Source organism: Balaenoptera physalus (assembly GCF_965194825.1).
Source record: "Balaenoptera physalus genome assembly, chromosome: 5".
NCBI classification, from domain to species: Eukaryota; Metazoa; Chordata; class Mammalia; order Artiodactyla; family Balaenopteridae; genus Balaenoptera; species Balaenoptera physalus.
The window spans coordinates 148,818,527-148,833,021 of NC_138884.1; the positions used below are offsets into that span (position 1 = coordinate 148,818,527).

At 41.8% G+C, this 14,495-nt stretch overlaps 1 protein-coding gene across 6 annotated transcripts in view; it reads right to left on the minus strand.

Moving 5' to 3' along the window:
- Window positions 1-14,495, minus strand: part of GRK4 (G protein-coupled receptor kinase 4) — an 83,895-nt gene that overhangs the window by 40,094 nt on the left and 29,306 nt on the right. For all 6 annotated transcript variants that reach the window (XR_014264463.1, XM_082464381.1, XM_082464380.1 and 3 more), the window contains exons 2-4: window positions 13,301-13,396; window positions 8,820-8,932; window positions 5,914-5,991 (exon numbers count right to left, since the gene is read on the minus strand). Coding sequence is in view for 5 of the 6 variants with exons in the window: in XM_082464381.1 (XP_082320507.1) it covers window positions 5,914-5,991; window positions 8,820-8,932; window positions 13,301-13,396 (287 nt within the window). In the remaining variant the exon portion in view is untranslated. The remainder of the gene's footprint in view (window positions 1-5,913; window positions 5,992-8,819; window positions 8,933-13,300; window positions 13,397-14,495) is intronic.

The following is a 14,495-nucleotide window of genomic DNA, read 5'->3' on the forward strand; positions in this document are numbered from 1 at the left end:
ACTTACATGAGGTCCCTAAACTAGTCAGATTCATAGAGACAGAAAACAGATGGTGGGTGCCAGGGGCTGAGGGGAGGGGCAAGTGGGGAGTTAGTGTTTAATGGGACAGAGTTACAGTTTTGCAAGATGAAAAAAGCACAGGAGATGGATGGTGATGATGGTTGCCCATCAATGTGAATGTACTTAATTCTACTGAACTGTATACCTAGAAATGGTTCAGATGGTAAATTTTGTTTTTTAATCATAATTAAAAATGTAAACACACACACTCAGAAATACACGCATTTTTCCCTCATAGAAATGGGATAAATAGATATACAGTTTTGTAAGTATATGATGAATCCTACAAAGCTACCCTACTTTCTTTAATGACCACATGGTTTCCCAGAGCATGGGTCTCTGTTCCTCTTAACCATTCTAGTTGCCAGTTTTCTCCACTGCAAACACCACTGCCATGAACATCTTTGTACAATTGTGTTTTGCTTTTGTTTTGGGGTTTTTTAAAATTAACTAATTAATTAATTTATTTATTTATTTTTGGCTGTGTTGGGTCTTCATTGCTGCGCGCGGGCTTTCTCTAGTTGCGGCGAGCTGGGGCTACTCTTCGTTGCAGTGCATGGGCTTCTCACTGTGGTGGCTTCTCTTGCTGTGGAGCACGGGCTCTAGGCGCACGGGCTTCAGTAGTCGTGGCTCGCGGGCTTTAGAGCGCAGGCTCAGTAGTTGTGGTGCACAGGCTTAGTTGCTCCGTGGCATGTGGGATCTTCCCAGGCCAGGGATTGAATCTGTGTCCCCTGCATTGGCAGGCGGATTCTTAACCACTGTGCCACCAGGGAAGCCCAGGATACACGCATTTTAAACGTTGATATTTATTGCAAAATTGCCCTCCAGAAAGGCAATTTCCTAATCACTCTACATTCTCACCAATATGTCCCCACGCACCAGTTTCCCATTCTCTTAACCCTCATCCAGAGGATTCTGGAAAAAGAAAACACATAGCAAAAAACTTGTCCAGATTTATTGAAAAAAACACACAAGTCACGTTCAACTGTACAATTAATTTGTCATTAGAAATGAGAAGTGCATTCTACACTCATTTCTGCCTATGGTATAGCTGAGTAACCACAGCAAAACTTTGTATTTTCTATAAATCAAAGCAGCTATTTCATCAAAGATGCTGAACTACTGATAGACATATACAACAAGTATACTCACATTTTCCCCCCAAAACCAATAATATTGTTATAACTAATAATGATTAATAGCTGCCATTTAAATTGCCTAATACAAGTGAGGCATTATGTCACTTAGCCTCATAAGAACCCGACGGAAGAGGCTCCAGGAGCTACAGACATTCTTGTACAGCCACAGCGAACAGCGGGGGAGCCAAGCCTGAACCATGCTCCCCCGAGACCAGTTCCTTCCTACGCGGCAAGGCTGTGATGAGGATAAGAGGGATCCATTCACTCCACCATTTCAGCAAAGAAGTCTGTTCACTCATTTACTCAACAAATACACATTGCTCCAGCCTAAGGACAAAACAGAAAACAAGACAAAATTTCCACAGAAGACAAAGCTATTAAATTCCCACGCTTGTCTCAAAAATACACGTTTTACAGAAGTAGCTCTCAGTATTCTCCATAGTATTACTGCCCCTCCAAAGGTCTCAATTTCCTGAAGCTAAATTAAATAGCAGGTTAGTTCTATTAAGACTATTTAATGATTTACTCCAAATAGTGATCCTTTTTCAATACCTTAGAAAACATTTATATTAATAGAAATGTATTTCCACAGAAAGGAAAAGCAATGCTTCTAGTCTCCCATGAGCGAGGAAGTAAGGTAAGCTAAAGTACAGCAAGCTAAGGAATGGCACCACTGGCCAGATGCTAAACGTAAGCAAAGTGGGACACAGACGTCTGCTGCGGCTTTAAATTAAGGAACAAGAATTATTTTTCAGAAAAGGTAGTCACCAGGGAAATTTTACCAAATGACTCGGTGCCTTGCTTTTTAAAGTTCTGGACACCGAGAACTCTAATAGGAAAGTCCACTGATGGGGAAGAAGAGGTGGGTGGATTTTGCAGATATATGCTTATTTTTTCTCTGTTGAAAATATACATCTTTATTATTTTTAAAAAATTGGGTTGTCTTTTTATTGTTGAATTGTAAGAGCTCTTCATATATTTTGGATACCTGATCCTAACCAGATACTGGACTTGCAAATATTTTCTCCCATTCTATAGGCGGCCTTTTATTTTTCTTTATAGTGCTCTTTGAAGCACTATTTTGATGAAGTCCAATATATCTGTTTGTTTTCTTTTGTTGCTGTCCTTTTGATGTCATATATGAGAAACCACTGTCTAAATCAAGGTGAAACGAAGATTTACACCTAAAAGATTTACAGCTAAGATTTACACCTTAGAGATTTCCTCTAAGAGTTGTACAGTGTTAGCTCTTACATTTAGGTATTTGATCCATTTGAAGTTAATTTTTGTATATGGTATTAGATAAGGGTCCAACTTCATTCCTTTGCATGTGGATATCCAGTTGTCCCAGCACCATTTATCAAGAAGACTATTCTTTCCCCCACTGAATTGTGCTGGCAGCTTTACTGTAAGTCAGTTGACTGTTTCTGGACCCTCGATTCTATTCCATTGATCTGTATGTCTGTCCTTATGCCAGTACCATACTGTCTTGATTACTGTAGCTTTGTAGTAAGTTTTGAAATTGAGAAGTGTAAGTTCTCCAACTTTGTTCTTCTTTTTTAAGATTGTTATAACTATTCTGGATCCTTTTAGTACGTGTATGAATTCTAAGATCAGCTTGTTAATTTCCGCAAAAAAAAGGAAGTTAAGAGTTTGATAGGGATTATATTGAATCTACAAATCAGTATTAAGTCTTCTAATCCATGAACATAGGATATCTTTCCATTTTATTATAGTCCTTCTTTACTTTCTTTCAATGGTGTTTTGAAGTTTTCAGTGTATAAGTGTTGCACTTCTTTTGTTATATTTACTCCTAACTATTCTATTCTTTTTTCTGTTACTGTAAATGTAATTGCTTTAATTTCATTTTTGGATTTTAATTGATAGTGTATAGAAACACAATAGAATTTTGTATAGTAATCCTGTACCCTGCAACCTTGCTGAACTCATTTATTAGCTCTAGCAGCTTTTTTTCTCCTAATGTGTGTGTAGATACTCAGGACTTTCTATATACAAGTGCTATGATCTGAAATGTGTGCCCCCCAAATTTACATGTTGAATTCCTAACCCCAAAGTGATGATATTGGGAGGTAGGGCCTTTGGGAGATGCTTAGACCATGAGGATGGAGCTCCCATGAGTGGGACTGGTGCCCTTACAACAGAGGCTCCAGAGACACCCCACACCCCTTCCACCATGTGAGGACACAGCAAGAAGGTGCCGGCTATGAACCAGGAAGAGGCCCTTCACCAGAAGGTGACCATGTTGGCACCTTGATCTTGGACTTCCCAGCCTCCAGACCTGTGAGCAATAAATTTCTGTTGTTTATAAGCCACCCAGTCTGTGGCATTTTGCTATAGCATCCTGAATGGATTAAGACAACAAGATCATGTTATCTGCGAATAGATAGTCTTACTTCTTCCTTTTCAATCTGGATACCTTTTATTTATTTTTCTTGCCAACTGCCCTAGCTAGAACTTCCAGTACAATGCCAAGTAGAAGAGACGAGAGTAAACATCCTTATTTTGTTCCTGATCTTAGGGGGAAAGCATCCGACCTTTCACATTTAAGTATGACGTCAGCTGTGTTTTGTATATGTCCTTCACCAGGTTGAGGAAGTTCCATTCCACTCCTAATTTGTTGAGGGCTCTTATTATAAAGGAGTCTTTGGATTTTGTCAAATGCTTCTTCTGCCTTTACTGAGATAATCATGTGATTTTTTTTGTACTTTATTAATATAATGTATTATATTAATTTGATTATCAGATATTGAACCAACTTTGCATTCCTGGGATAAATCGCACTCAGTTTTGGTCTTTTTTCTTTTTTTTTTTTTTTTTTTGTAAATCAAATTTGGCTGAATTTTAATATTTGGGAATCTTGAAAAGAAAACTAAGAATGACTGAGTGAAAGGATAAAGAAATATAAGACTGAACACATACAGTCTTGCCTTACTTTTAGGGGCTTTAGGTATTCGGTGGTGTTGAAATTTGAGTAAAGGAGTTCCCTTTTTGATATGTAAAAGAAAGAGATTTTTGTTGTTGTTTTTAAAGAAAGGACAACAAGAAGAAAAAGTACAATGGTGGGCTTCCCTGGTGGCACAGTGGTGAGAATCTGCCTGCCAATGCAGGGGACATGGGTTCAAGTCCTGGTCTGGGAAGATCCCACATGCCGCGGAGCAACTAGGCCCATGAGCCACAACTACTGAGCCTGCGCATCTGGAGCTTGTGCTACGCAACAAGAGAGGCCGCGACAGTGAGAGGCCCGCGCACCGCGATGAAGAGTGGCCCCCGCTCGCCGCAACTAGAGAAAGCCCTTGCACAGAAACGAAGACCCAACACAGCCAAAAAGAAAGAAAGAAAGAAAGAAGAAAGAAACTTTCATTAAAAAAAAAAAAAAAAACTACAATGGTGATGTGACTCATTGTCATTTTTTTTTTTAAGTAAAGCAGAAGGATAGCTTCCCCCAGTTGACAGGGAAAAACAAAAACAACACCATCATCTTCAGGCAGCCCAGAGACATCTCTCACTACTACTGAGCCACAGATGGGTATCTGCTGCTCCCTCCTGCTTCTATACTTGCTATATCCACCAGGATAACTTTTCAAATTACGTCTTTCTCCTTGACAACCTCTCTTGCTATGTGAGTATTTCTTCAGGAAAGGTGAAGAAGGAAAAAGAAGTTAACAAAAAAGACTTTAAAAACTACATAAAGGAAACTTCTCTTCTATAGCTCCCAATTAGTGTCCTGGGGGTACCTACAAATATGTAGATGCTGTGAACACCTGTGTTTGAAAAGAATGATCTATAGCCAAGGTATTGAGGCCGGAGGCTGGGGTAGACCCAAGCTCTGGAGTCAAAACCTATTTGGGTGTGAATCACGTCTCTGCCAGCACTAGCTATGGGAACATCTTTGTGCCCGCTAGACAGTCCACTGGTCTTTCCCTCTGGCATTCAATCTTTCTTATGAGTGAGCTCCCCTCCCTGATGGCCCTACCACCTTCATTAGCTACACTCACAATCGAAATGTTCTGAACCCATTCTCAACACACTATTCTCCAACTATAGTCTCTCCACGTTTGATTCCTGGCTCAGGTACTTACTAGTTGTGTCATCTTCGGTAAGTCATTCACCCATTCTGATTTTCAGTCTTATCACGTGAAAACAGACATAATAATACACCTACCTCATAGGTTTGTTGCGAGCATTAAGTAATGTGTTACACGCACAAGGCTTAGAGCAATCCTCACTACATGTTAGCCATCACTCCTCCAACTCTGCAACGGAGTTACCTGCCCAGGGTTTAGGACTTCTAACGGCCTGCAAAAAGCAAGCCATGTGGAGGGAAGCAGGTTACGACTCTAATTTCAGGGACACACTAAGCTGTAAGAACCAAGTGACTCAAAAAGTATAAAAACGAAGACCCATTAAAGCTTTTAAGAGAAAAATGTTATTTTCAGTCCAAGAGAGGAACATAAAATTCTCTAAGCCTATATTCTGTTTGAGGACACATAGAAACCTTAAAACTCTTTAAGTCAATTTCCCAAGAGATTTAATTATTAATTTCCTCAGTGAATCAAAAGAAAGTGCAGAAAAGGAACATTTATAAGAAATTAAAGATTTTAACACACTTACTCCAACTAAGTAAAGATGGCTACGCACACGGATTATTTAAGTAAGTTATTTACAAATCTTTACGCTACAGAAGAAGACACACCTCCTCAATGAAGAATGTGTCTAAGACCAGGAGCCCACAGTCTCTTCTGTCCTCGTCAGCAGCCACTTCGTATTCCGCCTGATTGCAGCGATGAGAGAAAAGAAATATGTTAGTTAAGCTTCTTCACGGACTTCGTAATGTTTCAAAAATCCTCTGACTTGTGGAATTGACTTGGTGCCCTAAGAACCAGAGAGCAGCTCTATTGATCAAGTGTCTGCAGCTCTTCTTTGGATGAGGGGGCAAAAAACTTTTTTTTTTTTTAAGGGATTAATAATGTAGTAAAGCGATACATTCCACAATGCTCTCTACATCATACTGTATTTTCAGCCATTAAATGCGGCCAAATAAAATGGAATAAAATAAACAGCTTGGGCTATTCTAGGCAACGGCATTTTCGAGGGGTCCAAGGGGCACTTGTACACCTGAGTGCAGTGCTCCCAGGGAAGTCAGAGCTGGCAATACCTGAGCAGGACTCATTCACACACAGGTGTCAGGAGAGAGACCGTAGGAGTGGATGACACCACGCAGGCCCAAAAGCAGCACCTGATCAATATCTAAACATCCATAAAGGACAAGCAAGGAACAAGAAACGGAAAAGAAAACAGAGGAGAGATCACGAAGGCCTACATAAGAGAATTTCAAGAAGTTGCTCAACAGCGTCAAGAGCCACGGAGCCTCAAGCATGAGAAGGCCTCAGTGAAGCCCCGAGTTTGCAGGTTGGGGCCTTAGCAGAGCAGTGAAGCTAAAAGCCAGATGGAGCTGAAGGGAGAAGCGAGGAAAGGAAGACCCAAGGAAGCTGATCTACTGACACAGGAAGGGGACTCCAAGACAAAGTGCTGTGGGTGGAGTGCACCCTCATCCCTCACTCCGTACCCTTCTCAGGCCCAGCACAGGGGCCGTGACCACCAGGCTGACCACCCGGCCAGAGCCAGCTCCGCGCTCTGTGCTCAGGGGATGGTCCTCACCAGCACACTGACTGGCCCACTGTTCAGCTCAAGTTCCGGGAGTTCCGGACACTACACAGCACGCGGTTAATGGGAAAGAAAGCTGTGGTTCTGTGATGGTCTTTGGACACATGCCAACTTGACGGGCACCAGTCTGCAGTTACTCAGACATTAACCTAGTGTTGCTGTGACGCTGGTATCCGCACAATAGATGCGATCAGAGTCTCTATCGGTTGGCTTTAACCCTACGTAACCTGCGTGGGCCTGATTCAATCAGTGGAAAGGCCTTACAAACAGAGCTGAGCCTTGCTAGAAGGAACTCTGCCTGAGGACAGCAGCTTCACCCCATTTCCGCAGAGCTCCATCCTGCCCTTCCTGATGGTCTGTCCTGCAGATCCTCAACTTCCCTAGCCAGAGCTCACAGTCATGTAAGCTAGTTCCTTGCAGTAAATTTCTCAATATGTATCTCTTACTGCCTTCATTTCTTTCATCGGCCCCTGACTGATACAGACGCTATTAATTCATTCAACAAACACTGAGCAGGGAACAAGGCACACAACCATGTCAGGGGTCATGAGGGGGAAATGGATAAGATGCCCTCTCTCCGCTCAAGAAGTTCAAAGAACCTGCCATCACCCACTACAAGTAGAGTCGGAGCAGTGAGTGCTGCACAATGGCAGGGGCAGGCGTGATGTATTCACCCACACGGCTATCATCAGAAAGCAAAACCTGCTGGCCCACTCAACGGGCCAAGCACCTAGTAACTAACAGGTATGACAATATCAGAAGAGTTGGCTGTGCACCTGAAACTAACACAACACTGTAAATCAACTACAGTCCAATATAAAATAAAAATTAAAAAAAAAAAAAGATTGAACCTAAAAGAGAGTTTTAACAAGGCAGTTTAGCCATTTTAGAATAAAGAATTGTAGGTCCCTAAATTCTTAAAATACAGCAGCTTGGCAACTAGAACCCACACATGAAGACATATCGACATTCTAGTCCCAAACTCAGTAGGCAGCCCTACTGCCTCTGGGTCCACTTTGAAACAGGACTGCCCCCTTTCCCAGCCCTGCCTTATCCCATCAAGGTACCAGGAAGGAGAGGCCTGGGGAGCTCCAGGTGGTAGGAAGCAAACAACAAAACCGGCAAGAGCCTCAAACGGTTTTCTGAAAAAATACATTACAAATACATATTTTTTAAAAGCTATGTCAGGGAAAAAAATGAGTAAAAACTCCAGGATATAGGATAGTACTCTGCATACAATAAGGAGTCAATACATATTTGCTGATGTAACTAGGACAGGCTAAAGCAGAGAGAGGAAGTGTCACAATCTTGGTACAAATAACTAAAAGTAAGAGAGCTTTTCTATTAAATTCTACCAGTCTTCTGTTAAGCTGCTTCTGAATTTCATAGTTTTGAAACTTCTAGGCTTGCCAGTGGTATCTCTAAAGTTTCAGAAACACAAAATTTCTTTACCTAAAAGGAAATCACAGTAAATACCAAGCTGGATACACAGGAATGTGGGAAAACTTATAAATCATAGTCAGTTCCATTTGCTGTGACCACGCTTCTTGCACGAGCCTTCTTCCCTCCCCGTGCTTCTGGGTTAAAGGGTTTTAAGTACACAGTGTTGCTAGGGGAAGGCAGGAAGGGGGCCTTTCAGGCAGCGGTACAAGCACACCGTCTTAATCAGCCCTTCAACCTTCTTACAAGTGAAAGCAGCATGTTTCAAAGTTATGTAGCAAATACCTTTGATTCTCCAATACTTGACATGCAATCTATATGAACTACCACTTTACCCACTTTACCCAAACCAAGATAACACGATACACCAAGACCACCAGTTTATCCACTCTCACCTCACTGCCAAGGTCTAATTAACTTAGAGAGCTCTCATCTTAGTCTTTAATTTTCAAAAGCACAAGATTGGGTGGTTCAACACTGAGATAAATTACTTACCACTGCATCCAGGAATTCAATGCACCTCTTTAGATCATGCTTTGTATTACAGAACTGCCTGAAGAGAAGTCTTCCAATTGGCTGCTTGTCACAAAGACTGCTATACTCCTTCTCTGGGTGAAGAGGGAAAAGAAACAAACAAATGTAATGTTTTCTGAACCTTACTGCTTTCACCTGATACGATAAAAGTAAAAAGCAGTAATCACAGTATTATCTTGGAAACCAGTGTTTTGTTTACTAATTTACACTGGGTTATCATGAATATTTAAAATTGAAGTGCCAAAGGCAGCTGGAAGAAAAAGGGGGGAAAAGGGGGGGAGGGGTGGTATTCCCTGGGAAAATGAGGGGCAGGAAAGAGGGCTGGGTCTGCCCTTCCACTGCTCCATCCACTGTGTGTTTGGCACGAATTACATGCATGTGAAATACACCACAGGAATGTACTAAATTAGATTTTTTAAAACTCTTTTTCCTTTTGATACCTTTCTATTCTTTTACAAGTTACAAATGTTATATATGCTTAATGATTTTTTAACTGTTTTTTTTTATCTCTTTGGTGGGATAATCTGTTGCATACCTTATTTTACCCCAAACACTGATACTGTTTTGAGATCAAGGCACTAATATTTGGTCAAAGTGTCATGAGGGATATAAAGCAAAATCTTACGTTCAAAATAGGTTCATTAAAACTTCAGCAAAGACGATACTTTCAGGGATCATTTGATTCACTTTGTTGTACAGCAGAAACTAACACAACGTTGTAAAGCAATTATACTCCAATAAAGATGTTAAAAAAAAAAAAAGAAAGAAACTTCAGCAAGAAAATCAGTTGCTCTTTTAGCAGTGCCTCTGAAGTAGAGCATAATTATGTCCAAGTACTCCTAAAGTAGCTCTAAAGCTGAAGAATTAAATGAAATTCATGAAAAGAAAGCAAGCCATAACAATATCCTCAGCTAAAGGGTTTATTAATGCCAAGTATATGTAGGAATTAAATCCTGTTTTGGGTCACTGGAGTTTGCACATGGAAAATACAGGCAAGGATATAAACACTTTGGTTGCCAATGCACAACTGCTTGATTCAACAAATATCAGCACCAGTTTTGCAAAAATTCTACAACCCACTTTGTCCAATTTTGCTACCACATTTTACTTTAGGGATACTCACTAACTACGTTTAAGAAACAAAAGACACAAGGCAGTCCAAAAGTGATGTTTTTAACAAGTTGAGAGTTTTTAACTCTTTCCTCCCGAACTCAAAGGTTCAGAAATGTTCCTGGTTTCCACTGAGGTAGCACATGGAGCATAGGTCTGCCAACCTTCTTACCCAGCTTCCTACTGAAAGGAACAAGGACAAAGTCACAACAAAAAGAATGAAACGTGATCTGGAAAAAGAATACAGGGCACCCTCAAGAGTGAGAAATTTGAGGATTACCTGGAAGAGGGAAAGCCTATGGGGCTGGATTGTTAAAGGAACCACCAGCTGAAGCTGCAGAGATAAGCAGGTCCGCCCAGGTGTCTGGGTCCCAGGAGCCCCTCCCAGGCCTGGGCACAATTGCCGACCAAGGGACTTCTTCAGGCTGAAGCCACTTGGCAGAAAGTTGGGACCCCAGGGGGGAGGCAGAGCACAGCTGAAGAACTACACACTCTGCTGGCAAAGTGGAGCCACGCTGTCTGTGGCCGCTGGAACGCAGGCCCTGTCTGGACGGCACCTCGCTGACGTACCCGCCTTCCAGAACACCATTCAAGAGAGGGGTACAACCACAGAGGAAGCCAGGCCGCCACCGCACAAAGAAACACAGCCCTTAACATAAACCTGAATAAATAATCGCATGTCTCTAGATACAGGGGAAAAGCAGCAGGTAAAAACTAAAACCAAAACCAACTAACCAAGTAAACAAACAAAAAAAGCCAGCAGAAAAACTGACCCAGGAGAAAAGATAATTCAGGCAACAGAAAACTTACCTTTTAAAACCCTAATTAGCATCCTCTAGACTAGAGACTGAAGGGACTGCGAGAACATAAAGCATGAAAGAAGCAGTCACAGAACAAGAGTGTGGGCTTAGAAATTAAATAAAAATATGATTAATGACAAAACACTGTGGGATGGGCTGGATAGTACTTTGCATATGCATAAAAGCATGGATGTTTATCTGGTTAATAAGGAACTCTCCTAAAATGAATGGCAGGGACTTCCCTGGTGGCACCGTGGTTAAGAATCCACCTGCCAATGCAGGGGACACGGGTTTGAGCCCTGGTCCGGGAAGATCCCACATGCTGAGGAGCAGCTAGCCCGTGCACCACAACTACTGAGCCTGCATTCTAGAGCCCGCGAGCCACAACTACTGAGCCTGCATGTCGCAACTACCAAAGCCCGTGCACCTAGAGCCCATGCTCTGCAACAAGAGAAGCCACCGCAATGAGAAGCCCGCGAACCGCAATGAAGAGTAGCCCCCGCTCGCCACAACTAGAGAAAGCCCACACACAGCAACGAAGACCCAACGCAGCCAAAAATAAATAAATTTTTTAAAATAAATAAATAAATAAAATAAAAATTTAAAAAGACTGATCAGATTTTCAAAAAGCCTTGGTGCCAGACTAAGGAGTTTCTCTCTCTCCTAGAAGGAACAGATAAAAATAATAACTACACGTAATATTTTTCACCTCTTACTGCGTGCCACTATGATTGTAAGTCCTTTCCACGTATTATTTCATTTGAACTTCACAATAATACTTACAAGTTGGGCATTGTGAGGACAGCTGAGACCCTATGGGACCTGCTCACTTCTGAGGGCCGTCTGGATCCGGGGCCGTGGAGGAAAAGGGGGCAGTGGGGCTGGGACAGGGGGATGGGGCAGGGGACCAGCCAGCGGACGAGCAGCTGCTGCCAGAGGGAGGTGGCGAGTGTCGGAAGGAGAGGCCAGCTTCCGGTGACAAGTGTATCTCAGAAGGCGACTCATTCCAATTCTGAGTCCCCTCGTGGTGAGGAGACGGCAGCAGGAAGGAGCCTACATTCTTAAAATGGTCATCTTGGTTATGTGTATTTTACCACAATTTAAAAAACATTTGTATGTCAATCACTGTAGTCACTTTATTCATAACAGACAAAAAATGAAAACAACTCAATGTCCATGAAATGATGAATGGATAAAGTGTGTTATGTCTATACAATGGAATATTATTTGCCAACAAAAAGGAATTAAGTTCTGATTCATGCTACAGCATGCATGAACTTTGAAAAGATTATGTTAAGTGAAAAGAAGCCAGTCACAAGAGATCACGTAGTGTATGATTCCCATTTATATGAAATGTCCAGAATAGGCAAGTCCACAGAGACAGAAGTAAATTAGTGGTTGCCCATAGCTAGAGGTGGGGGAGGGAATGCGGAGTGGCTACCAATGGGTATGGGGTTTCTTTTGGGTGATGATAATGTTGTAAATTGAAAAATTGATTGTGATAATGGTCACACAACTCTGAGAATGTATTAAAAACCATTGAATTGTACACTTTAAATAGGTGAATTGTATGGCATGTTAATTATATCTCAATAAAACTGCTATTTTTAAAACATAATGAGGAAAAAAATGTAATGACATTAAAATGGCTGGATAGGTCTTTGGGGAAAAAATACTCCCACTTTATACTATCTGAAATTAATTTTGATAGTTAAAATACTTAAACTTTCTTTAAAAGGAACTATAATAGTACTAAAGAAAAGGTAGATTTTAAAAAAAATTATCTTAGGGAGTAAAGGTGTCCTCCCTAAGTACAACATAAAGCTCAGAGACTAAGAAGAAAAATATCGATATAGTTGCCTATATAAAAAAAAATTAAAACTGCCATATTGAAAAATACAATTATGATTGCCCTTAGACATGACTCTACTTGTGACTTCTTGTGCTCATGTCAGGACCTGTAGCTAACTCTCATTCTTTACACTGCAGAGTATTCCATGACCCTGCCATACCTTAGTTTTTATCTGACTGTTCCTTTCCTGAAGTTCTCACCAGTAATTCCTATCCATACGCATAAAAAACTGTCTGGAAGGAGACTGAGAAACGGTTACCAGTGTTCACTTCTAGAGAGGATGATTGCTACATTTCTCTTCTGTTCTACCTAGAACAATGGGTATATATCACTTTTTTTTTGGCCGTGCCCCACAGTATGTGGGATCTTAGTTCCCCGACCAGGAATCGAACCTGCAGCCCCTGCATTGGAAGCGCGGAGTCTTAACCACTGGACCACCGGGGAAGTCCCAGTTCTTAAAAAAGGTTTTTAATGAAAAAGTCAATAGCCATACTTTATAACTGCACATTAGAAAACCTACAGGGTTTTTTCCTGGGAAGAATCGTGACGATATATGGAGAATCTATTAAATAGCATTTGAAGCAAATGAGGGACTAAGGAAAGACCAACATCTAACAAACGAAACAGCACAACGCCAGCCATGACCTCCGGACTCGAGCAGGTGTGGCTTCCTTACTCACCAATTGAATGTCGAAGCTCGCTGCACTGGCCGACAGGGGGCAGCTTCAGCATCTCCCTCCATTTTTTACTACGACCGCTTTTTTTGCCATATCCTCCTAAATTTGAAAAAAACAAGGCATTTTTGTAACAATCAGAAACATCCATTTTTTAAAAAATTAATTTATTCATTTTTGGCTGCCTTGGGTCTTCGTTGCTGCACGTGGGCTTTCTCTAGTTGCTGAGAGCGGGGGCTACTCTTTGCTGTGGTGTGCAGGCTTCTTATTGCGGTGGCTTCTCTTGTTGCGGAGCACGGGCTCTAGGCGGTTGGGCTTCGGCATGTGGGCTCAGTAGTTGTGGCTCACGGGCTCTAGAGCTCAGGCTCAATAGTTGTGGCGCACGGGCTCAGTTGCTCCGCGGCATGTGGGATCTTCTGGACCAGGACTCGAACCCATGTCCCCTGCATTGGCAGGCGGATTCCCAACCACTGCACCACCAGGAAAGTCCCAGAAACATCCATTTCTGACAACTTCTTCCACTAATGTATTCTGTTTTGAGTAGCTTGGGTACCTACGATGAGTGATCTGGAAGGCACCCTGATGAAGTGTGAAAATCCCACCGAGGCAATCAGTCAATGGCTCTGTCCTTTAGAAATCAGGTGACCTGGACCTTCGTAAGCAGCTCTGCTAAGCCTATATCCAAGTTTGTAAACCGGACCTAATATCACGTCATAAAGGGCTGCCTATAAATATTCGTTCAACAATTATTTATTAAGCACCCACTATATACCAACACCTTCAAAGTGCAGGAAATACAATGGTAAAAAAAGACCATTCTAGTGAGGGAGAGAGGTTAAAAATCACTTAGTGACAAGTGATAAGAAAAAAATTAGCCAATCATGTAGTGGTAAACGGTGTGAAACAAAATCAAGCAAAGGCACAGGCGGAGGGTGTTGTTTGGGCTGAGGTAGGACCAGGAGAGACCCCTCTGGAGGGTCACACTTAGGCAGAGACCTGGGATGTGAGGATGTGAGCCTCGGGAAGGTCTGGGAGAAGACCGTCCCTAGCGAGACAAGAATGGTGGGAAAAGCAATTAGATGATATTTTAGAAAGAGGTTTTTAAACAACTGACCTTTAAAAAAAGTTTAACTCCGAGAAATTAGAACCTTTGGTTTTAAGCATTCTGAGGAACTGAAGTTTTACTGAATTTTATCCAAGA